Here is a 25,522-nt window from a genome sequence, read left to right as displayed (position 1 = left end):
CACACACACACACACACACACACATTTTTTAATGAGGTGACTTCAGCATACCACCATTAAGTGTCATGTTGGTAGTTGGCTTCTCCGGCCCTGGCCTCCTTTGGTTTATTGCAGAGCATAAAGCTCTTTGTGGTAAATGACTTCTCAACAGCGACTAAATGTTTTTTGCCATGATTGCAATTTTTCAGTTGACACAGAGTTGGTGAGTCCGGAGTTGAGGCATGTGTCTGTATCTCCAGTACTTGGCTGGTGGAGGCAGCGGGATCGGAGTTCAGGGCTGTCTTTGACTGTGTGTCAAATCCCAGACCAGGATGAGTTACACAAGAAAGAGAGAGAGAGAAGGAAGGAAAGTTCTCATCATCTCCTGCTCACACACCTGAAGTCGGGGTTCGCCCACCAGGTGGCGCTGGGCAGAAACCACAGGTGTGAGGTCCTGGCCTGGTAGCCCCAACACTCTTTAAGCAGGGGATTACTTTCCTTTGGTCGTTCTCTGTGAGAGTGAGCACAGTATGTACCAAAGGCATGGCCAGCATTAGTTATAACACCTGAGCGAGCGATCAGGTGAACTGCCAGGGCTAGCCCAGAGCACAGCCTGCTCCGTTTGGTCCTGAAAATGTGGAGTTCACAAGCAGTTTCCTCTGCGTCCCCAGACACCAATGAAGCTTTTGGGAGGCTAGAGGGTGTTGGGGGTCCAGGACTTGAGGTCTGGGATTGGAGAAATTACAAGTGGACTCTGCACTTTCCAGCTTGCTGACTGTGTCTTTCAATCCTTTCGCCTTGTCTGTGAGGTGGGGTTCCCCTCTGGGGGTGTGGGGTGGCACCAGGCGGGGGAGTGAAAGGATGAGAGCAAAGTGTTTGGCACGGGCAGAAGTGGCATGTCCTAAGCACCTTGTTCGGGGAATGTCACTGTGGTCGCCGTGGCCTTAGACACATTTAAAAGAGGCAATACCACAGGATGGACTCAGGCCCTTGGGGATGGTCCATTGTGGCACTGTTTCTAGAGGTGCTGTCCTGGGCCAGCCAGATGACCCAGGTGGATGGTGGTGGTGGTGGTGGTGGTGGTGGTGGTGGTGATGGTGGTGGTGGTGCTGGTGGTGGTGGTGGTGATGGTGGTGGTGGTGCTGGTGGTGGTGGTGCCACCACTCGGCACGGCAGGTGCAGGGTAGGTTGAATCGGTGATGTCACATAGAGGAGACAGCTCTTGTGAGTTCTGGCTTCACTTTCTAGCAAGTTGGTAACTATTTGTCCTCGGTGTTCTCATCAGTGACAATGGGCCTAACTAATAATAGAAACTACTCCATAGGCTCATGGAGTGTATCTGGATTGATTCAGGCAATGCTTTTAGGAGTACCAGGCTCAGACTAACTGCTCCAGTTGCCATTTACTATTGTGTCATTATTATCATTGCTATGACTCTGGGGACGTTACTCTGGGGAGCTTGGTGTGGTGGGAGGGCTGGTAGTAGGTGAGTTAGCACATACCCAGAGAGAGAGTCGCAGTCTGCCCTGGGGAAGGTGGGTGAGTAGGGTGATGGCACAACCCCTCTGTCTTCTGTTGCTGCTGGAACTAGTCCCCTCCCCACACCTGAACAGACCTGAACCTTTCCTAGTCCTTGAGGAGCTTTCCCAGCTGACTTCCGGGCCTCATGATATGGAGAAAGGCAGGTGAAGAGGCAGTCCTGGGTCCTGGCCCTGGTCCCTTGCGGCCATGTTGGGGAGTCCAGACCACCAGCTTCTTCACTTAGAAAGTTGCTTGGTCACAGAGACCACCTAGAATCTGTCCTCCTGAGGTGCGTGTCGGGTACAGTCTGGGTGGAAGCTGCCCTAGGAGTTGCTGGCAGTGAGGGCGGGCAAGTGGATTGTATGTCCTCACTAAGGACCAGCAATCCCCCTCACCCAGATTCTGTCTCTGCTTGCATAATGGCCCACTTAGTGTCATGAACAAAGGGGACCGACTCTAAGGGGCAGTGCCCAGGACATGGAAATCCTGTCCTTTGGACGTGAGAGGAAGCCGCGTGAGCAGGGCCTGGAAGGAGCTAGTGGAAGGCTCTGACTGGCCTTGTGTGTCTCAGACTTTCTGATCTGAGAAGGCTCTGTGTGTGTGTGTGTGTGTGTGTGTGTGTGTGTGTGTGTGTGTGTGTACTTGTTTATGTAGATGTGTGCACACGTTTGTGTGAGTGCCCGTGCACACATGGGCACCTGCATGCTGAAGCCTGAGGTCTTGTTCATATAAATATATATATATATATATGTATATATATATATATTTTTTTTTCCTTCTTCTTTTGCTGCGTTGATTAGCTCAGCACTGTTGTCACAGAGAGAGAAGCAACAAAGGACTGAGGGTGACTTCAGTTTACAGTTGAGGATTCGGGGCTGCCTGGACCTGCCGTTCTTCTCTGCTCTCCCTCCTGGAGGTGGACAATTAGGGTTTACATAAAAAGGGGAAGATAATTAAAAATGATTGAAGGGCACTCACACGCACTTCCAGGCAGATTGCTGCCACATCTTAAGTCTCTACTATTTTTCTAGAAATATTTTCATTTGGGGGGTAATTTCATTGATCATATTTACCTCCCCCCCAACTCCTCCCAGGCCCGCCCGACTCTGTGCCCTCTTTTTACATTTTTATGATTATTTTTTTAATATTCTCGTGTGGGGCCATCTCCTGGTGTCATCCACTTGCAGGGGCCCCACGCTCACAGAAAGCTGCTGCTCCAGTGTCCCAGCTGCTAGAGTTGCCCGTGGCTCCTCAGCTAAGGGTGGGGCTTGTCTCCCGCTCCCTGCTGGGATTCTGTCTGATGTGAGCGTGCACAGGTCTGGTGCACGCTGTCCCAGCCACTGTGCGCTCCTGTGTGCAGCTGCCCTGCCGTGTGCAGAAAACACCATTTCCTCCTAGTGACCCACTGCCGCCGGCTCTTACAGTCTCTCCTCACTTCCAAAATGGTCCCTGAGCCTTGGGAGGAGGGGGTGTGACACAGGGGTCCCATTTAGGGCTCAGCTCAGTCTTTTATGCTCTACACCCTGACAGGTCCTGGGTCTCTGTGTTAATTGCCATTTGCTACAAAAGAAACCTCTCAGATGAGGGTTGAGAGATTCGCTGATCTATGGATGTAGCAATAAGTCACTAAGAGTGGGTTCAATACCTTTCTTAAACCTGAAACTCTCTGATTAGGCTGGGCTGGCAGGCCTGTCTCCTCCCTAGCCCTGGAGTTACGGGCACACACTGCCACACCTGGCTGAGAGAAGGCTTTTAGTTGTGGTCAGGCTGGGGGTGGATGGAGTCCAGGCTCTCCTCCTGCATGCTAAACATGTGCCCTGCCACTGAGCTATGGCTCCAGCCTCTTGAGAACCCTTTGCTCTGTGATACCTTGACATTCTTAAAGACAGCCTCCTGGAGACTGTTTGCAAGGGGCTCAACCTCTCTGGGCACAGCTTGCCTCATGAGTGAAACTGGGCCCATAGTCTCCCCTTGCTTCATAGGGATGACAGATGGGAAGTGCTGGGCCAGCTTAGTCTCTCTTCACTTCTGAGAAGTCTGAGATGTCACCTTGGTGTCCCCAGCAGGCCTGAGTTGTGAACCCATCAGAGAGGTTCTCGGAAATGGGCCCTCTCGTGGTTTGAATGAGAAGGGCTTCCATAGGCTCCTGGATGCTTGGTCCCCAGTTGGCAGCACAGTTCAGGAAGGATTAGGAGGTGTGACTTTTGTTGAAGGACATATGTCACTGGGGACAGGCTTTGAGGTTTCAAAAGCCCACACCATTCTCAGTTAATTTCCTCTGCCTCATGCTTGGGGATCGAGATGTGAGATCTCGGCTACTGCTCCAGAATCATGCCTGCCTGCCTGCTGCCATGCTCCCACCGTGATGGTCACGGACTCACCCTCTGAAACTGTAAGCGTCAAATAAACTCCTTCGTCTATGAGTTGCCTTGATCATGGTGTCTTCTTATCAGAGCAATACAAAAAGTAACTAAGACAGGCCTTTTGGGCCCATGGACTGGTGGGGACAGGTCCTCTACATGGCCTACAGACAGTGAGGTTCCACTTAGAACCCCTGTGGGGTTTCAAGTGAACAGAACATCATCTTCCTCCCAACAGCCTTCCGAGGGGCCTGCCTGATTCCCGTAGGACCCTTAATAAGCAATAGCTTTCAAGTCATCCTCTTGGTCTCCATGGTAACAGTCTGAGGTGGCCTTTGCAACCTGCCCATTTCACAGGAGAAAACCCCGGACTCAGGGAGGCTTTGGTGTTTGTGTCTGGGTGGGTGGTGAGGCTGCGTTGCTCCCACAGATTTAGAAACTCCACTGTGGGCTCCCAGAACCTGTAGTCTTTCATTTATCATGTGGAACGAACAGCACCGGAGCTCCTGGCTGGAGCTGCCGTTACTTTACATTGCCCTGGAAGCAAAAACATAATTCCCGGGAGGCTGTGAGGTCTTTGGTCTAATTGCAACTTCTGAGGAAGAAAAGAAGGCCAGGGAGGGCATTTCACTTGAGTTTGGGAGAAGCTCCAGCCGAACCCCAGGATGAGCAGCTGCTCCAAGAATCAGCAGTGTCCACAGGGGCCCTGACACTGGGCTACAGGACACCAGGAACCACACCATCCATGCCATGGCCTCCAGTGTGCCCCTCCCTTGCAGAAGCACTGCCCAAGGACAGGTGTCCCTCCCCTTACAGGGTGAGTCCCCAGAGGTGAGCACGGCTTTGCTCTTGTCACCCCTAACCTTCCTAGCACCCCAAAGATCCGAGTAGCGGGCATAGATTGCACTCTCTCCTGGACTCGCTCGACTTCAGAATTCAGGACAGGTCCACAGGTGCCAGCTAGAGTTTTGTTGGCCCTGGATGGCTGGGATGGGCCTCTGCTAGGAGACATTAGAAAGGCAGGCCCAAGAGGGCTGGGGATGTGGCTCAGCTGGTCTCACTCTGATCCCAGCACTGCATGAGGCCAAGCAAAGTGGTGCAGAGTGGCAAGTAGCTCTAATCCCAGCACTCCACAGGTAGACACAAGATAAGGAGTTCAAGGCCAACCTTTGGCTACCTGAGACCCTGCCAAAAAAGGGCAGAAATGCAGTCTCAGGCTCCAGCCTGGCAGAATGGGAACCTCCACCCAGCCAAGAGGTCCAGCATCTCCAGTCTCTGTTCTGACAGCAGCTTGGAGCGGAGGTTTCCATGTCTTCCCAACCCACAGAGAGAACAGGCGCTGGAGCCTGTGCCTTTGAGCTCTCGACCATCCCTGTGCCTTGTACCCAGCTGCCCGCACCCTGTGGACTTCATAGCACACCTGGGGCCTGGTGCTGGCTGGGTGACTGGGAGAAGAGGCCGTGCTTGTGGCCGCAAGGACAGAGCCTTCTCCTTCACGTTCTGCCAGAGCCACCCCTGTCCTCCTGTTAAGACAAGTTCCCTCTTCTGTCATTCTGTCCCTGGAGAGAGAGAGGTCAGTGTCCTTAGTGAGGCAAATGGAGGCGGAGCTTTCCTGGTAGACTGGCCAGGAGCACCTTGTGTCTGAGAGTTCCCTAGGGACCTGGATTCGTGGTCAGGCAGACATACCATCCTGGCTGACCCAAACCAGTGCCCCCCAGGCACACCAGTCACCATCTCCTTTTCTACTCAGACCCCTGAAATGACCCCCAGCAGTCCACCTGGCCTCCCTGTGTACGTCACACTAAGCAAAGCAAATGCTGTCTTCTTTCCATCCCCACATGGTGCTGACTCCTCTTCTGGACTGTGGTGGTTTCATCATGGCCTCTCTGCCTTCTCCCCTCCGATCATGAGCTTCCAGCACCTTCCTAGGTACAAACCTGGGTCCCTGGGCCCATGCCAATGCCTACCCTCACCCCCACCAGAGGAGATAGTGCCTTCCTGGCCATTCTCCATGGCCAGCCTTCCGCCCTCCATGTCCTCCAGCTACTAAAGTGGCTGCTGGGCCCCCACCTAACTGGTACCACTAGAGCCTGCCTGAGCTATGTCCACCCCTCCCGTATCTTCTTGTTCTACCCATCTTTTCCCTGGTCCCTCTGGTGTTTCCCATAGCTGCATGTTTCATGTCCGCCCTTTCGGTCCAGCACAGCCACCTCTGCTGGCTGGCCCCATGTGCCGTCCCCAGCCCTCTGGGCTCTGCTTCCCTTGAGCTCCTGCCGCCGTCAGGATTCAGGAACCATCTCCTCTTAGAGGTGACATTATGGCAGCTTCTGTCTTATGGAGCCTGAAATACTGTGGGCCTTCCCTTTTTAAAGAATTAAACGGCTTTACTGCCGCCGCACCCTGCTTGAGTTTGAAGATGATCCAATTCCGTTTTTAAATGCAGCCGATTGGAAACTCCTGTGAAGACGCAGGAGGATTAGGCACCCGGCATGTGGAGATAGTTGTGCTGAGAGCAGCACCGTGGCCCGGGTAGTGCTGCTTTCCTGGAGCCTGAATATTTCTAAATCCCCGCATGTAATGTCGCTCTGAGGGTGAGTCATTGGTCTTTGCTCACGCAGCTGGTGAACGGAAGAGGGGGGATTCCAGCCCAGCTCCGTCTACCGCAGAGACCAGGAGTGACATACAGCCAGACACGGGGGAGTAGGATCAGTCATCTACATGTTTTAGGCTCTTCCTGGGGCTGTTTTTATTTTACTCATAATGTACAGCAGGGTATCGGTCCTTTCCCGGGGAGCCTCCTGGGCGTTTGTCGTTCTCCCCGTGGGGCTGAAGACGTGTTTGCTGAAGGCAGGGACAGCAGACAGAGACGTGCAGAGGCGGTCCTCTTCAGGGGCCACCCACACTTCTGTCCTTCTCATTACTATTCAGCCGCTAAACAAAGCCCTCGTGGGTGGCCAGAGGGACTTTCACTGTAGCAGCTCAGACCGATTGAGGGGCTGCTGGTCACACCTGGACACCCCGGAGTCTTGAAAAGGCTCCAGCTTGTAGCTCAGATGAGGCGACACTGCCCAGGACGGGGTGGCCATGGTGCCAGGTCTGGGCCATGGTACCAAGTCTCCTTGACACCTGACCCTAGCCAGAGATGCCCCAATGCCCCATGGTCCCTCTTTACCATGCACTGAGCACCTTAACTCGCGGGATTTCTTTCTGTCCCCATCTTTTTATCCAGCGGTCCTTGGTGTATGTGTGTGTGTGGGGGGGTGCACACACGAATGTGCAGACACCAGATCCTGTGCATGTGCAGGGAGGCCAGAGGAGTGGCCAGGGGGGTGTCCTACTCTGTCGCTCTTCCTCATTCCTCTGAGACAGGGTCTCTCACTGAACCCGGAGCTAGGCTGGTTGCCAGCAAGCCCCGGTGATCCTCCTAACTCCATCCCCAACAGCACTGGGGGTGCACGTGCAAGCCATGCCCAGCTTTCTACAACACAGTTGTTGGGATCCAAGCTCAGGTCCTCATGTGTAGGCAACAGACACTCTTCTCCACTGAGCCATCTCTCCAGCCCAGAGAGTTCTTCATCAGGGACCCTCAGCTTTGGGAACCGAAACCCCATGCGTGGTTCAAATGCTGAGCAAATGGCCTGCATGCATGCATGTATGTATGTATGCATTATGTATCGAGAGGGCGCAAACTACTTCCTTGATGCTCAGAGGCATCATCCAGGACGAAGCCTCCTTCCATTGATCTTCCCCCATGTAGCCTGTGATGCAGCCTCTCAGTATGACTCACCCCTTCCCCCATCAGAACCCCCTGCAGATTTCTCTTCCCCTCTCATTGACCAGAGGTTTAGCATACATTTGCCTAAACCAAACACTGGCCAGAGATAGGAGTCCGCCTGACAGGTTTGGCCCAATCAGAACTCCTGGCCCTGACAGAGGTACCCTGAAGCACCTGGTCGAACAGGAGATGGGCCCCTAGGCCCCACCAAGGCTGCCCTTCCCAGGAGGAACGGAAGATGGGCAGCAGGCTCTTCAGTTCTTGTCGTTATTTGGGGCTTTGGTTGAGTAGCCTCTGCAGGGCCCAGGGCAGCTGCCTTGGAGGGAGAGGTTGGTTTCTCTCCAGTCCCTTCATTCCCTCCCTGTTTTGCTAGTTTTCATCTTTTCACTGGCCTCATGTGCACCCCAAACAGCCCCGGGGAGATATTCCAACCACATAGACTCCCAAGGCTGGTATTAATGTTATTCAGTGCTCTCATTTTCCAACAGGGAAACTGAGGCACACGGAGAGAGATCTCCAAGACTCCTTATGGAGGAGATTGATGGTGGAGTTATAAACCGGTCTACCTCTGCCAGTTCCTGCCAGGATGTGTTACTCTCCATCTCTCTTAAGTACCCTTTGCTCCTGACGCATCCTCACCTAGCATGTCTATAATGCTCATTACTTGCTGGTCCTCACCCTGACCCTGGGAATCAGCACTCTAGACGATTAGAAATGGGCTTAGAGGGCTAATACGGCTGTTGGCACACAGTTGTCATGCTCTCGGTGTTCGTGGCATGCAGGCTTTGGGATCGGTGATTAGGACCTGACAGGGGGATGACTGGACTCTTCAGCCTGGCTCGGGGTGTAGGGACTGGCAGAACCTTCTTTGGAAACTCTTCCCTAGCTCGCTCTGTCTGCACCTGGCTTTGCCAAAACTCTTGCCCAGCCCCCCTGCCCTCCCTCCCTCCCTGAGAATTAATGGAGAGAGAGGTCAGTGGCTGCCTGCACCCTTTGTCTCCTGGACTCTAGAACACAGGCCTCATTGTGTGCCTGACACCAGGCAGCTGGGCTGCCTGGGAAAGTGGATAAACAAGCAGCTGGGCCCCGAGGGCCCTGAGGAGGGCCGCAGCCCTCTGGGTGGGTGGTAGGAGGAGAGACTGGCCTGCAGGAAGAGCCAGGCCAGGGGTGTTGAGAGTGTGGCCTCCTCTAATGATGGAGGAGGCCAGGGCAGGAGAGAGGAAGGACCAGCTGTTTTTCTACACCAGTGGTTCTCAACCTTCCTCACGCTGTGACCCTTTAATATACAGTCCCTCCTGTGGTGAACCCCCCCCACCATAAAGTGATTCTCATGGCTACTTCATAACTGTCATGTTGCTACTGTTATGAAGGGCAATGTAAATATTTTTAGAGACAGAGGTTTGTCAAATGAGTCACGACCTGCATGTTGAGAACCACTGCTCAGAGGAAGAGGAGGTGCCAGACACCTAGAAGGTCATTCTGTGGGATAAAGCATGCAGCCAGCCTGCTGGCCAGTGTGATCCTCAGACCCTGGATAACCTTGACCTTCTCCTTCTGAGTGCTGAGGTTACAAGGGACCACCACATCCAGTTCATGCAGAGGGTCTAACTCAGAGCTTCCCATCTCAGCTGTATCTCCAGCTTCAGGCCTCAGATCTCAGGGACAACCCCTCCTGTTTTGCTTCAGCCATCCCAGGCCACCTGCCCCTGCTGGATCCCCTCTCTCCCTGCTCCCTTTGCTGTTCGCTGTACCTACTTCCCTACTTCCCCTCGGCTAGCTGGCTCCCAGCACCCTGTACCACTGGTCCAGGGACCAGTGCTGCCCCCATTCTGTGTTCGGTACCTGAGTCCTCAGACCTCCATTCTGACTGCTCCCCTACTCCTAAAGCGTTTCTGAGGACAGAATCATTAGGGTCAGCAGCTGCATGAACCATCTCTCTAGCCCTTACTTTCTTAAAAATTTTATGTATATAGGTGTGTTACCTGCATGTATGTCTATATACCACTTTCCTGGTATCTGTGGAGGCCCAAAGACACAGTTAGATCCCCTGGAACTGGAGTTACAGCTGGGTCAGCCACTGTATGGGTGCTGGGATTGAACCCAGGTCATCTGGTAAGGCAACCAGTGTTCTATCCATGGAGCCACCTCTCTAGCCCTATTTATTTTTATTGTGTGTGTCCCGGTGTTTAACCTGTGTGTATATGTGTGCACCATTTATATCCAGTACCTGTGGAAGCCCGAAGAAGATGGCAGATCCCTTGCAACTGGAGTTACAGATGTTTGTGACCTACCATATGGGTGCTGGGAATTGAACCCTGTTCCTCTGGACGAGCAGCCAGTTCTTAATCAGTGAGCCCCCTCTCCAGCCTCCCCTTTAAAAATAATAATGTAAAAATAATAATAATAATAATAATAACGTGTGTGTGTGTGTGTGTGTGTGTGTGTGTGTGTGTGTGTGTGTGTGTGTGTGTATGTATGTGTGTGTGTGTTAGCATGGTGTGGGTTTGTTTTTAATTAGGAAATTAGTCCAGTTGGGTGGAAGCCTGGCGTCCCCACTTGTCCTCTAAGCAGCTCTTCTAACTTAGTCCGTTCAGACCCCAGAGCCTTTGCCATGCTCTTCAGGGCCCAAAGGATGCACACCGGGGCTGGGCCGCTCCACTCCTCAGTCAGCGGCTCAGTTCTGAACTGACCAGCTCGCCACCTCTGCAGCTCAGGGCAGGGCTCAGGACTTCAGCCGCGCTCTAAGGGTCTTCATCCACTCCCGAGCTCTGCCTTCTCAGTGTCCCGCCCTGTCCAGTTCCCAGGGCCTCCTTTTCCTACTTCACCCCCACCCGACTATCTATCCCCCACTGCTCTACCACGCCATGCTCACATACTGTGTGGCTGCTGCCACCACTCAGCTTTGGGACCTGAGTTTGCCTTGTGGGAAAGACAGACTGGACAGACAGACAGACAGACAGACACACACACACACACACACACACACAGAGGAAGAAGAGAGAGAAAGAAGCAACTAGGGTGTCTTCCTCATTTTGTGTCTCGGATGGGACTGTCCCCAGCTTTGCATCAGGAAGAGGGTTCCTTTAGAGCCCTCCCTCTTCACGTCTGCGGCACAGGAAATAGGAAAAGTAAAGATACCTCTGCCCCCCATGCAAGCTTCTCTTTTCCCTCAGTTCACCTCGTACAGTCCTATCTCCCTAAGTCCTTCATGCCGTGCTCGGCAGTGGTCAGTGGGAGAGATGGAATTTGGGGTGCCTGCTCCGGCTCACCCTGGTTGGTTTTATTTGTGTTTGGGGGGTTTGCTTTGAGACAGGTCTCTGTGTGCGGACTAGGCTGGGCTGGAGGTTACGGCACTTACCACCACGCCCTTCTTCCTCCAACTTTAATGTGGGTATCTCCGTAACAGATTTGAAGTCTGCAGTCGGTCTGGGATGCTAGCTGGCAACCTTTCTGTTAGCGGTAATTTTTTCTTTAATATTCAAATTCTTAAGCAAGGGTTCCCTGTACTGGTGCCAGTTTTTCTAGTCAAAATTTCTTCGCTTTGTTCTTTCTCTAGTTGGAGCAAGCCCCTGAACGTATAAGTAATTATAATTATTTCAGTAGCAATAATTACTGGGGGTCACCTGGGCTCAGCTGCCTCCTCATGGCTGTATGCCCTTAACCCTGAATGCCTGAGCCTTGCGTATTTCCTCATCTGTAAAATGGGAACAAGAATTCTGTTTGGGATCCAGAGGCCCGGGAGGCTGAAACAACGCTGTCTAGAGAGAGACGGAACAGTGCCCGGCACAAAGGCAGTTGCTCCTCCGCACTTGCTCTGGTAGGAACGGCTAATATTTATTCAGCGCCTCGAGGTGCTGAGAGCCACAGCTAAGCCTGCTTATCTCCTTGTTCAAAGAGGCGGCTGAGACCTCTGCTTAGCCTTCGCCGGCTTGCTGGGCCTGCATGGGGGAGGTGTGGGAGGCCAGCCGGGGTCAGGGGGAAATCTTGCTGGTAAGCAGACCACAGTGTGGCTCACAGCTTCACAGCATCCTTCCATCAGAAAGATGTGACTGTGGGTGATGAATGGAGAAACTCAGCCTGAAGAGAGGAGCAATAGAAATAGAAGGGGAAGCCTGGTAACTGGATGGTTCCCAGTACGAAAGACCAGCAGTTCTCTGGCAGCAGAGGCACCAGTTCCCCTGGCAGCAAGCTGCTGGTCCAGCTGTGCGCACTCAGCTGTTCCTGTCATCCCTGCCAGGTCTGGAGCTTGCTTTCCCCTCTCATGGGAGCCAGAGGAGCCCAGGACTGCGTGACATCCACACCCGCTGGGTATTCGTGTCATCTGCTGTGCTCCCTGCCAGGAGCGAGCCCCTTCCCCTTCCTGGGACTTGGCTCCAGATGCAGTGCAGATTCCCAGTGTCAAAGTCAGGTGTGCACCCACCCCCCAGGCCCGCTCCCTTTCTGTGTGTTTTTAGGGTTTTGTGTGTTTGGGTTTTGCTTGTTTTCTGAGACAGGGTCTCTTTTGTAGCCTAGGCTGACTTCAAATACAGCGCCTCTATCTTTCTTTGACCATGTTAGGGAGAGAGGCCAGGGCTTGCACATACATGCCCACACAATGACACCCCCAGCCTAGAGCTGTCTTCATAGGCAGAGTTAGGGGAATTGAATCAGTACTTGACACACACAGGCCGGTGAGAGCCTGGCTCTGGCCCAGCAGAGGCCACACACCTTGCATAGGGCAGAGTAGCAGTAGATTGCAGCCGCTGATACTCTAGGGTCAGGAAGACCTGGTTCAGTAGCTGCCACTGCTGGTGACTGCGTAAGGGGCTTAATTTATCTGATCCTCAATGTCCTCAACCTTAGCATGGGGACTGTCATAGCAGCTACTGTTTCAATGGCTCACAGGGAGCCCTCGTGGGCCTAGCAAGGATTTTTCACCCCTTTCTACACCACGCTGCTAGAGTCTTATTTAAAAAGCCATTGTAACCACTGTTGTGGTCTTTATGGATGCTAACTGCATGTGATATAAAAATTTACCAATCATACTGTCTCCACAAAGCTGTCTTATCGTATACGTGGCCACCGCCCCAGGACTGCCGTCCTTGAGAGCTTCGTGGGAGTGGCTGTAGAGAAGGGAGTCATAGAAATTGGGACTCCTAACTGTATCCTGGAGTATATCCATAGGTTCTCAACCTGTGGGTCCCGACCCCGTTGAGGAGTCAAAAGACCCTTTCATAGGGGTGCATATGAGACATTTACATTATGATTCATAACAGTAGCAAAATGACAGCTACAAAGTAGCAACAAAAATAATTTTATGGTTGGGGGTCACCACAGCATGAGGAACTGTATTAAAAGGTCACAGTCTTAGGAAGGTTGAGAACCACTGCTGTGGACTATTTGGTGGTTCTTAGACCCTCCTCACATCTATGTATCTGTCATCAGTCACACTCCCCAGCCCCCACCTCTGTACTAGCTTTCTCTGGAATTCAGAGGATGGACAGCCTGGCCCAGTGATGTCTCCAGACCCAGGGGATTAAAGACCCTGCTGTGCCTCATAGTTCACCTTCAGCCACTGAGCACTCTGGAGTAAGTGCCTTGGGCTTGTTCCCCAAATAATTAAGGCATAGCCCCTGACCCTGGGGAGGGCTGTAGGGGTGTAGGGGTAAGGTCCTAGAGGCTGGGAGGGGGAAGGTGGGGGTCAGGGTGTCCCAGGCCCTCCTTACATTCACAGGCTCTCTGTATGGCGGGGAGGGGTAGCAGGAGGAGAGGAGGAGGGTGGCCAGCTGGAGCCTGCAGGTGGCACCTGGGCAGTACTGTTCTCAGAAGCCATGTCATTGCCTGGTAATGTCAGTGGCTTCTGTGGTAGTGGGGGTGGGGTCCGGCTGACAGCTGTAATGCTGGGGGTGCTCTGGCCAGGCCTGAGCTGGCAAAAAGCCTCTTCCCTCTTCCGTGGAATTCTACAGCCCCATGGAGGCTGAGGGGAAGGGGCTGGGACTTCCACAGCCATGGGTAGTGCACAGGGCTATGGGTCTCTCTGGACCTCTGCGATAGCATCCTACCCTTAGAGTTGGGGATGCCTGGATCCAAGGGATGGTCCACTAGGTACCAGGTTCAGAAACATCTTAGGACATTGCATAGCCTCTGGGTTATCCCTCAGTCTCAGACTCCGCAGAGTGGAAAAGCAAGGCTAGCTGGAATAGAGGTACACACAGCCACCATGAGCGGGGATGGAGAGGTAGCTGTGGTAGGAGCTGTGCTCACTGAAGCCCACTGGACCCAGTCCTTGATTCTGGATTACTGCGGGGACCCGGGCTTCAGATGCCTGCTGCAATTGCCATGCTGTGGATGTGCAGGAGGACAGTCTGTGAGCAGATGAGTCTTCCCACCTGCCTGTGCTTTGCCACATGTGACAAGCAGAGTGGGCTTGAGAACAGGCCTGCCTGTGATGGTGCCAACACCACAACAGTGACAGATTCCTGTCCTGCATGCTACATCTGTGTTCCCAGCATGCTCTCATACCATCACCTGCAGCACAGCCAGAGGGAATTCCAGAAAGAGCTTGTCCTTGTTTTGTAAACCTTTTCCCGAGGAAGATAGACACAAACACCTGTTCTGCATGGTGTAGCTCACCAGGGAGCCACTGAGTTTATCGGGCTTATTACTACCTACAAAGCACGGGTAACCCCAGAGCCACCGTGTCACCAAAAGCCTCGCCCTGCCATGGATGATGGTTTCCGAAGATGATGATGACTAGGGAGATGTTGCCTAACGGGGTGCATGAGTGTGGGTGTGTATCCATGTGACCATGTGTAACTAGCTAGCTACCACCATCCACATTAGTCAAGTATCAGACAAGTAGGAGGCACGCAGTGACCAGTTGTTTAATGAATGAGTAAATGACTGAAGGACCGAATGAGCGTTTTGCAAAGCTGTTACCAAGGTACGAGCTAATTTGGAAAAAAAAAAAAAAAAAAAAGTCAAGAAGCTGAACTTCATAGGCTGGGGACGTAGCTCCGGGAGAATTTAGTTCTAAGCTAGCCTGGGCTACATAGCCAGACCCTGTCTACAAAATAGACACACCGTGAACCTGGTAGCGGAGTACTGGCTTTCAGTATGCTGTCTTTGGAGCAGGTCTGGAGAAGCCTGTGGGACCACACCCTACACGGATGAGGCCCTCTTTGCCTTTCCTTACGTGAGTCTTAAACAGAGGGGAATAACATGATCCCAGGCGAAAAGACCAAGTTGGTAACACTGGTGTCCTTTTGGCTTAATTGGCGAGACCCACCCCCCTCCATTCGACCTTCTGCCCCAGTGTCCTGGACTTTGGGGTGTCCAGGGTGCTTCACGCCTGTCCTCTTTCCTTCCCAAAGGTGGAAAAACTTGTGAAGTGTTTGGATCCCAATGACCTGGGCAGAATCAACTTTAAGGATTTTTGCCGAGGAGTGTTCGCCATGAAAGGTGAGGTCCTCTTCGGGGTCCTATCCGGCTAGGAGGCCAGCACACGGGGTTCCCAGAGCCCAGGTGGGTCCCAGAAATGGACTCTGTTCCTAGTGACCCGTGGGGGCTGAAGGGAAAGGTCTTGGGCGTGGGTAGTGCATGGCGCCGTGGCGCTCTCTCTCTCTGAACCCCTGCCACAGGGCTCCATCACCAGGGGCAGGACGGCCTTTCTGCCCTTCTCGTATCCCCCCCTCTGGAGAACTGCTCTTCTCGGCTTTTCTCCTCTTGACACCCCTCTCCTGCTGGCATGGCTATGCTCCAGAGGAGTTTCCTCGACTTCCCACTCCAGGGGGAGGGTTGGGGTTTGCTCAGTCAGTGGTCGAGAGCTTGCCTAACTAGTGCAAAGCTCTGGGCTCCCTAGCCAGCAATGGGAGGGGAAAAAATAGTCAAATGAATCCAGTTCTGGCCACAACTGGGTGGAGCTGGCTGCCATGTCTCTCTTCTCTTAGGGGCCCCTTATTTATTAACTGCCCTCTCTCCTCTTAACCCTTCCTAATTCATTCCTTCCCCCATTCCTTTTGTTTGTTTGTTTGTTTGTTTTCCTTTTCAAAATTCCAAGGTCAGTTTTGAGAAACTCGTAAAAATCAGAATTTTGGTACTCAATCTTCCATCACACTCCCTCCGGGCCCTGAGTGGCCAGGAGGACTTCTGAGGCCTCCCCCTGGCCCCAGGAGAACATGCAGCTCCTTCCAGAGAAGTCCTGTCACCTGTGATGGCAGCCAGGCTCTCCCTCCTGTGGTGAGGTCTGGGCGACTCATCCCTGCAGCGTCCTTGGAGTTCCAGGAAGTAGGAAAGGAGCAAGAATTCTGAAACAGAAGTGAGAGGGGAACAGAGTTCGCTGGGGAAACTGAGGCAGCACAGAAAGCCTACTAAGTGTCTACAGTGATTTGTTTGGTTCTGTGGACCGGCTCAGACCACTCCTGCCCTGTGCCTGTGCTGAGCCCCTGGTCCACCTGTGTAACTGGCTCAGCAGGGTGTCAGAGCCTATCTAGAGGATGGCCCTATCTAGAGTTTCGGAGCAGGGCGTCGGTAGGGAACGTGGCAGGTAGCCCCTGTACACAGAGGGGAGGACTTCCCAGCCTAGGTCCTTCCCTGCACTCAGCCTGCTTCTGCGTTTGTGTCTCCTCTCTGTGTCCCCACTGGGATTAGTCCCACAGAAGAAGTTCCTCATCAGGTGCCTTCCTGACACCTTGTGTCGTTCCCTGAACCAGCCCCGCATAGCTGGGCATCTCCTCCCCTGACAGTGTGTTGGAGACATGGGCCACCTGTTTCCTCCATCAGTTCCCTCCAAGGCCCATTAGTGAGAAGAAGATGAGCCATGCGGGCTGAGGCTCATACCACTCTCTGTCTGTCTGTCCACAGGGTGCGAGGAGCTACTGAAGGACGTGCTGTCAGTGGAGAGCGCGGGGACCCTGCCATGTTCTCCGGAGATCCCAGACTGTGTGGAGCAGGTAAGGGCCATGGATGGCCTCGGTGCCTCCGGCGCTTGGCTCTCTATCCTTCTTGCCATTGGCACCGGGGCTTGGCTTTGCGGCATCTCCAAGGACTGGGACTTCCTCTGATGGCCCTCTGGCGTCAAAGTCAAAAAACCACCTTGGGAGAGCTGGGTACATGCCTCTAATCCTAGCCCTTAGGAGGCTGAGGCAGGGAGATTGCTACAGGTTTGAGGCCAGCCTGGGCTACATAGCAAGGCTGTCTCAAGCTAAAATAAGAAAAGAAAAAAGACATCACTTTGGGACAGGCACAGTGAAGCCCTTAGGGAGGCATGGTGGAATAGGAACTGGGGCCACGTAGTATCTTCCTCCAACTTACCAGTGTTGCTGAGGAGAAACTGAGTCACAGAACTGTTTTTGCAAACGCACTGTCCTGCTGGAAGAGGCCTGTTTTGGTTCCTCATCCAAGTCAGCTCCAGAACCTGTCTGACTCTGGGTTAGAACTTCATCCTGAGGCCACTCCCCCTGGAAATGAAAGAAGCCTAGACCACACTAGCTGATGACCAGGATCTCTGGATGCTTCGGGTGGTGGAGTCCAAGTGAGCTTCAGTGGGCAGGACTTGGGGGATGGGAACCTATAAGGGGTCTCATAATGCTGAGGGTGGCCAAGCGGACTGTTGGAGAAGGCCAAGGCACTGTCAAAAGTATAAATAATCTAAGGATCGTGATGATCAGGGCTGGGGTGTAGCCTGGTGGTAATTGTTTACCTAGATTATCACAATTGATCCTGTCAGCCTCACCAGATTGAGAAGCACCTAGATAAGGAAGGGCCATGTCAGGGTGTGTATGGGGCGTGTGTTGGTTTTAAATACGTGGCTCTGGTTACCGTGGGAGAAAGGTCATGAGACACGACAAAACCCAGTATCAGAGCTTTATTAGGAGGAGGTGGGGGGAGGGGCAGAAGAGGGTGACCAGGTCTGTGAAAGACATATGCAGGAGAAGGGAGGGATGGGGGAGGAGGAGAGAGCAGAAGAGAGGGGAGGGGTCTGTGACCGGCTTTTTAAGGATTCTCCTGCACATGCACCTGTGGGCTTAGGGAGCCACACCTCGGATGCACAGATTGCGTGACCATGCTGCGCACATTACATAATCATGCAGCGCACGGATGATGTAAGACGTAAGACCCCTTGCTTAGCTACTGAACCGCGCATGTGCGGTCATACAGCTGGAGGAGTGGCAGAATCCTAACAGGGTGGTGTTTCCAGAGAGGGTTAACTAAAAGGAGATCTGCCCTGGATAAATGGGCAACACCATCCCACAGGCTGGAATAAAAGGGCAAAGGAGGGGAAAGCAGACAGACCAGGTTCCCACCCCACACATACACACCTTTCCCCATCCCTGCAGGCTTCCTGGCCACCAAGAGATTTGCAGCCTCTGGCACACTTTCCTGCTACCATGTTGCTCTGTCTTACCTCAGGCTCCAAGCAATGGACCCCAGGGAGGCTCCGAAACCATGAGCCAAAATAAGTCCTTTCTTCCTCTCTCCCTCTCTCCCTTCCTTTATTTTCTTAGGCCTCTGCCACAGAGACAGCAGGTCTAACACACAGGTCCAGGGCAGGAACAGTGACTTGTAAGGTGGGAACTGCTACGGGTCTGGGGTTGTTCAGAGATTCACCAATCTGACCATGAATAAATTTTAATACATAAGAGGCTTTACTAAATACTGACTAGGACCACGGATACTGGCCAGGTCCATACCTGAGACTCATGCTCAGAGTATAGCCCTAAATTACATTAGACAGAGACTTATAAAGGCAAAACCCAGGAGACTACATACTTCCTGCCTTCATCCAATCAGGGGCAAGCATGCATCCTGACATACTTCCTGCCTATGCACCTCCCTCCTTCATGGGATCAAGCACACATCCTGTGCAGTTGGGGCAACCAAGCTTACTTACAGAAGTCAAAACACCAGCTTGTTGTCTTACATGAACAGCCCCCAGCGTTCCAGGAAGTTATCTGTCCCTGGGCAAGTGGGCTTACAGGTTAGAGGCTTTTTTGTTTTATAGATCTCTTAAGCACGTAGTGTTAAGTATCACAGGAACAAGGAAACTGAATAGTAGGGACAAAAAGCTGATTGGCCAGCCTCAGACTGCTGTTTTGAAAGGGTTAAGGGAGCAGGGGATTTCCTTATTGTGCCAGCTAAAACTCTCCTGGTTTCTGGGGAGGTCACATAGGAGCTTAGTCTCAGTTTTAATGGCATGAAACATCATCATAAACCAGGCTCCTTTGGTCTGGTCTGCTTAGCACAGAGGCCTGGTCACGCACACCAGGGGCCACCTGTAAATTTTATGTAACAGTCGGCAGGTGGCAGAGACTAAAGCCACAGCCTGTGTGGGGCCAGGGTAGGGGTCAGGTGTCCAGACTGTGCTCAACATGAGACCCCTTCGAGGTGGGCCAGGATAACTGGGGCTCCTGTGCAAGCTGAGGGCTCCAGATCTGTCTTACTGGGCCCAGTGCATGGGAGTGGATGCGTTTGGGGCCAGATCTGGGAGCGAGAACCCCCAACATGGCAGACACTAAGTGACCCAGGAGTCTTTTGGGGTCCGGCCTTTGTGGAGGGTGCAGGAGTGAGTAGACCGTACCATCATTTAAAATGGGGTCCATACCTCACTTTGGCCACTGGCCAGCCGTGCAGCCTCAGCAAGTTCCCCTCAACATATCAGAGCCGCAGCTTCCTTGGCTGTGAAGCAAGACTTGCTCAACCAGTCTAGGTCTGACTTAACCCCTGCCCCCAACCCCCAAGCCTCTTCTTCATCCCTTTTACCCCTGGGTTCCGATGTTTCAAAAGTGTGTCAAAACGGAGCATGTGCTGAGACATTGGGAAACAGAGCACTGAGGCCAGGGCTACCCAGGCGCAGGGGCATGCTCCCGTGGCTCCAGCTGCTTTTGTGAAACCCATGCTGTCACAACCACGGCCAGAAAAGATGGTGCATTTAGTAAAGAGAAATAGGGTTGGAGGTCCTGACCCCCCAAGAAGGAATGTTTTTGTAAAGTGATGTATTTGTTGTTGTTGTTTTCCAAAATCCAGAGGTTCCAGGGAGGTAGAAAGAGGGGGGTCAGACATCATAGCCACCCCCACTCTTTCCCGTGGGATTGTATAATGTGAGTGTGTTTGGGGCTCTTCTGGGAATCCTCTTTCTGTCCACACAGCTCTGGGGCTAACAAGTGGCTCAACTAGCCAGAGCACCCAGTTGAGGTGGTGGACATGGCAGGTGACCTGGTTTGTTCTGCTGAACCGGACAGGATGGTGGACCTGGGCCAGCTCCTTCCTGTGGGCTCCTAAGTGTCACCAAACCAGCCAGATGGGGCAAAACCAGAGCTCTTCGGAGGCAGGATCTTCAAAGGGGCCAGCTAGAGGCAAACCCTAATGCTCTGGGCCGGGCACCCAGCACCTTGCTGTACTCCAGCTGTCCCCTAGGGGTCAGCCTGAGGCTAAGACCAAGAAGCTAGCGGATTCTGGTTCCCCTGGATTTCCAGTGTGTCCCTGGGGAATACAGATCTGAGCAGTGGTGCTTGGGGAGGTAGACGATGGTACATGGCTGGGTGTCAGGACTGCAGCTGAGCACCTTTAGTAGAGGGAGGTGAACCCTTTAGGGTGTGGATGTCACTTCTAAAATCGTGGCTTGGAGTCCCCTTGAGTCAGTAAAATGCTTTCCTGTTGGCTGTGCAGTAGGCCTCTGCCACACCCTTCTTCCAGGTCCCATGGAGCGCCTGATGCCGGGCACCACCCTGGGTCTTTGAGCTGGGCAAGTGCATTCTGGATGTTTCTCTAAGCATGCCTGTGCAGCAGTGGAGTCTGACTGCAGAAGACTGTCCTCAGAGCCTGTCCCACCTGTCAGGGAAAGCGTCACTGAGTGCCGCCGAACATGCTGTTGCACGTGTTTCTCAATCAGGAAATGCCGGTCTGGTGGGAGGATGCCCAGAGGTGTCCGGGGATGGTGTCTCCAGGATAAGTCCCTCCCGAGCCCAGTCTGCTCCAAGGGTCTGCCTTTTGTGGAGCCCCCGTTCCATATGGTGAGGGGAGCTGGGGGGACATGGGCCCACAGGTATCAAAGTAAGAGGATGCTGGCCGGGGGCTGCCATCGCCCCTTGGCAGACAGTGAAGTGAAACCTAGCTCAGCGCTGAGATGCTGAGTGTTTGGTCATCCGCCCACAGAGGCGGATTAATAGGGAACCCATCAACCAGAAGGGTGTCCGGCCACCTGCTCCTCCTGCATCCTCCAATGGCAGGATCTGGTGTTACCGTTCACCTGAGCCCAGGCCAGCAAGTCACCCCTGGTGCCCTCATAGGCTGCAGCCTCCAGTGCTCTGCTCCCCACAACCCTCTCCTATCACAGCCACGGCCTGCTAGTTCCCTGCTGTTCTCTCTCCAGAACCCCAGGCCACAGCTGCAGCGTGTGGCCCCCCCTCACCTGGGATGAAATGTAACCTCGGGTCCCTCCTGCTTCTCACTGTAGTGTGTCTCACACCCCAAAACGGGTGGCGCCAACCCTCTCCTCTTTAATTTTGTTGTGTGAACATGTGTGTGCTTGGTGGAGGCCAGAGGAGGCCAGTGTTCGCTTCGATCAGTGATATCCCTTTGAGGCGGGGTCACTCCCTGAACCTGGAGCTGGAGTTTCCTGTCTCTGTTTCCCCCAGTGCTGGGGTCACGGGTGTGGCTGGGATTATGCCCAGTTTGTTACTTGGGTGCTGGGGTCACAGGTGTGGCTGGGATTATGCCCAGTTTGTTACTTGGGTGCTGGGGTCACAGGTGTGGCTGGGATTATGCCCAGTTTGTTACTTGGGTGCTGGGGTCACAGGTGTGGCTGGGATTATGCCCAGTTTGTTACTTGGGTGCTGGGGTCACAGGTGTGGCTGGGATTATGCCCAGTTTGTCACATGGGTGCTGGGGTCACGGGTGTGGCTGGGATTATGCCCAGTTTGTAACATGAGTGCTGGGGTCTGAGAGCTGAACTTCAGACCTCATGCTCGCACAGTAAGCACCCCTGACCTCTGACCCATCTCTCCAGCCTCCATCTACTTACTTCCTGGGGAGGCTGTGTTCTGTCTCACCTCCAGACCTTTGTGAGGTGTGCCTTTCTTCTGGGCCATCTGTTCTGCCCACTGCCACAGGCTGCCTGGTATTTGTGTTTTAAAACGTCCTCAGCATCCCTTTCTCCGGGCGCCCTCTGCTCCAGCCGGGAGGAGGATCTGCACTGGGCTTCCTGGGGGCCTGGGCCGGTGGCAGTCACCGCCTCAATCTTACTCTTCAAGTGGTTCCATGTGCACTATGGGTGACAGTAATGCCAGAGGAGCAGGGCCTGTCAAGTACCTCTCCTTCACAGCAGGGCGAGACCTGTATCCTCCCGTGTTTCTCTAAGCATCTAGAAGATTAGATAACTAGAAACGGAATCATTATAGCAAAGAATGTGCAGATTTTTTTGCTACTGTTTCTTTGAGACAAGGTCTCACTCTGTGGCTTTAGCTATTTTGAAACTCAGTATGAAGCCCAGGCTGGCCTGGCATTCACTGCGTGGCCCAGTCTGGCCTTGAAATAACAGTGATCCTTCTTCCTCAACCTCCCAGACCTGGGATTATAGACTGGAGCCACCAATCCAACTTAAAATAGATGTTTAAGGCTGGAGAGGTGGCTCAGTGGTTAAGGGAACTGGCTGCTTTTCCAGAGGACCCGAATTTGGTTCCCAGCCTCACATGACAGCTCACAACCCTCTCTAACTCCAGTCCCAGGTGATCCAGTGCCCTCTTCTGACCTCTGTGGCCACTGCATACATGTGGTGCACGTGCATACATACAAGCAAAACACATAAAATAAAAAGAAATAAATCTTTTTTTTTTTTTTTTGGTTTTTTGAGACAGGGTTTCTCTGTGTAGCTTTGCGCCTGTCCTGGAACTCACTTGGTAGCCCAGGCTGGCCTCGAACTCACAGAGATCCGCCTGGCTCTGCCTCCCGAGTGCTGGGATTAAAGGCGTGCGCCACCACCGTCCGGCGAAATAAATCTTTTTAAAAATTGATTTGTAATAGTTATGTAATTTTTTTTTTGGTTTTTCGAGAATTTTTTTGTTTTTAATGAGTGCAGCCATGAAGACTGTATCGATTGTATTTTACCAATTGTATGATACAAAGACGGTGTTATATCCAAGTGCTGTTTGCTCAGTACCATCTAACTTGTCACCACGCCGCTGCAATCTCCCTCTCCTGTCTCCTCTCAATAGAACCACTAAGGACAACTCATTGCTTAGTATCCCCTGTGGTTGACACACCCATTTTAAGATAATTTTGAGGATTAACAGAAGCAATGTAATAATCATACTTATACCCAAGTCTCTCTCCCCACAGTCGTCAAATGTTCTACAAAGCTGCAAGGTCCTGGTGTGAAAACAGACAGACAGAGCAGTAGAACAGGGAGCCCAGGACAGGTCCACACATGGGCAGCCGACCTCGTTCCACCCTGACAAGGGTGCAAAGAGAATAGTCACTTCAGTTTATGATGCTGAGAAAACTGGATAGCACATACAGAAAATGGAAGAGTAGAAGGTGGATTAAAGACTTGACTGTATAAAGTTTTATTCGACTACAACCATGTCCACTTGCTTCTATTTGATTAATGTCTGTGTCTTTATTCATTTATTTACTTATTTGTTTGTTTGTTTATTTATTTAGAGACAGAGTCTCTATGTAGCGTTGGCTAGCCTGGCCAAGTAGACCAGGTTGACCAGAGATCAGCCTGCTCTACCTCCAGAGTTCTGAAACTAAAGGTGTGCATGACCACATCCAGCCTTAAGCCTGTTTTTAAACCACGACAGCAGATTTGAGTTAGAAACAACCCTTGGTATCTGCAGAGGATTGATTCCAGGACCAGTAAGGAGACCTAAACCTGTGAGTGCTCAAGCACGGTGTCTAAATGGCATTTGTATACAGCCCATGCACATTCTCTGATGTTCCTGTTGTCACCCCTAGGTTCCTTGGAATAACCAAAGCAGTGCAGATGCTATGCAAATCCCCACTACAGCTCACACTTTAGGAGTAAGGACACAGAAACAAGCCCGGGTGTGTCCAGTACTGCCGCCTTCTCATTGGTCTGTTTGCTGGTGTGGCTTGCTGCTGGGAACCATCTTGAACCTAGGGCCTAGAATATGCTAAGCGCTTGCTCTCCCACTGAGCCACACCTCCAGCATTTGTTTCCTAACCATGCAATGCAAGGTGCTGACTGTAGCTGCCTCTGCGTCTGAACGGCTGCAGATGCTGAAATACACACTGATGCTTTTTAAGGAAAGAGTCCCATAAGTACAAACTGTCGTACAAAGGATACAAGTATCAAGTAACCTGATATACCCACCAAATTCTTCTCTGAGAAGCTCATCAAGATTTTGTTAGATCCTTTTCAAAAATATTTTATTTTTATTCTGTTTATGTGTATATATGTGTGGGTTTGTGCACGTGCCCATAGAGGCCAGAAGATCCCCTAGGGATTTGATCCCTAGGGCTGGAGTTACAGGCAGTTATGAGCTGCCCAACATGGAGAATGGGAACCAAACTCTAGTTCTCTAAAAGGGCAGGAGGAGACCTTAACCACTGAGCCATCTCTCCAGCCCCCTGGTTTTACTGTTTTTACATTTATTTATGTGTGTGTGTGTGTGTGTGTGTGTGTGTGTGTGTGTGTGTGTGTGTGTGTGTCCACACAGGTACACCTATGCCACAGTGGACATGTGGAAGTCTGGGGACAGAGTCAGTTCTGGCCTTCCACCATGTAGGTCCTGGGACTCTAACTCAGGTTGTTGGGCTTGGTGGTGGGTGCCTTTACCTGCTGAGCCAGCACCCCAGCTCCTGAGCTCCCCAGCACCCTGCCTCCTGAGCTCCCCAGCACCCCAGCTCCCCACCAGTTGACACTGGTGTTGCTGGTTTCTCCAAGTCAAAATTGAGAGGCTGAAGTTAGAACCTCTCTTTTGGATTATAATAATGTTGGACGTCGGCAGGTCATGGTGGCACATGCCTTTAATCCCAGTATCTGGAGGTGGAAGCAGGCGAATCTCTGTGAGTTCCAGGCCAGCCTAGTCTACATATCAAGTTCCAGGCCAGCCAAGGCTACATAGTGAGACTCTGTCTCAAAAAAAAAAAAAAAAAAGGGACTTCTTGGTGTGAATTTTTGGCAGTTAAGAGGCTTTTTTCCTTACTGCTCTTCATAGGACCCAAGTTTAGTTCCCAGCACCTATATGACCTTCACAGCTTTAACTCCAGATTTGACACACCCTCTGCCAGTACCAGGCACATGTGCAGTGCGCGTGTGTACACACACAGACAAACATGTCTACATATAAAAGAAAAGTAAGTAAATCCTTCTCCCTTGGGCTGCTGAGGTAGCTCAGTGGATAGCGTCTGCTGCCAAGACTACCTGGGTCCCACCACCAGGACCCACAAGGTAGAAGAAGAGGGGCACCCCTATGGGTCGTCCTGGGGCCCTTGCAGGGTTGTGCTTACTCAGCCTCCCTCCCCTAATGTACACAGTAGCAAAGCAGGTGGGGCTGGGGGCGGGGGGCGGGACGACTCAGATCCCAAATGTCTTCTGCTCCTGTTCAGAGGAGACTTTGCCAAAGCCCATCTTGTCAGGACAAGCCTGTGCCCAGCCTGGGAACGCCTCGGATCCCTCAGCGTAGACCCTGAACATCCCAGACCACATCCCTTCATCCATCCACCCGGAAACATATTCTTAAGGCCACTTAGGACAGACTGCACTTTTAAGTTCTAAGAGTACTTTTTTCAGAAAGACAGTACTGCAGCTCTGCAGAGCTTGGAGGTTCGGAGGTGGCATCCCATGTGTGTGGTGTGGCATGAGAGGAGAGTTCATAGCTCAGAAGGCTCTGTCCTTGATCGTTTCCACTTGGGTGTGTTCCCTGTCTTCTTTTCTTTGTTCCCA

The 25,522-nt window shown here is 52.5% G+C and overlaps 1 protein-coding gene across 3 annotated transcripts in view; it reads left to right on the top strand.

Annotated features, from left to right (window-relative positions):
- Rab11fip4 (RAB11 family interacting protein 4) overlaps window positions 1-25,522 on the top strand; it is a 113,686-nt gene that overhangs the window by 12,636 nt on the left and 75,528 nt on the right. For 2 of the 3 annotated variants that reach the window (XM_052755640.1, XM_052755639.1), the window contains exons 2-3: window positions 14,988-15,075; window positions 16,477-16,565. The exons of the other annotated variant lie outside the window; for it this stretch is intronic. In XM_052755640.1, the coding sequence (XP_052611600.1) occupies window positions 14,988-15,075; window positions 16,477-16,565 (177 nt within the window). The remainder of the gene's footprint in view (window positions 1-14,987; window positions 15,076-16,476; window positions 16,566-25,522) is intronic. 3 annotated transcript variants of the gene reach the window in all.

Source organism: Peromyscus californicus, unplaced genomic scaffold (genome assembly GCF_007827085.1).
Source record: "Peromyscus californicus insignis strain IS unplaced genomic scaffold, ASM782708v3 Scaffold_3__1_contigs__length_106647218, whole genome shotgun sequence".
Taxonomy (NCBI): Eukaryota; Metazoa; Chordata; class Mammalia; order Rodentia; family Cricetidae; genus Peromyscus; species Peromyscus californicus.
The sequence above is the reverse complement of the archived record's forward strand: the minus strand, read 5'-3'. Positions and strand labels throughout refer to the sequence as shown.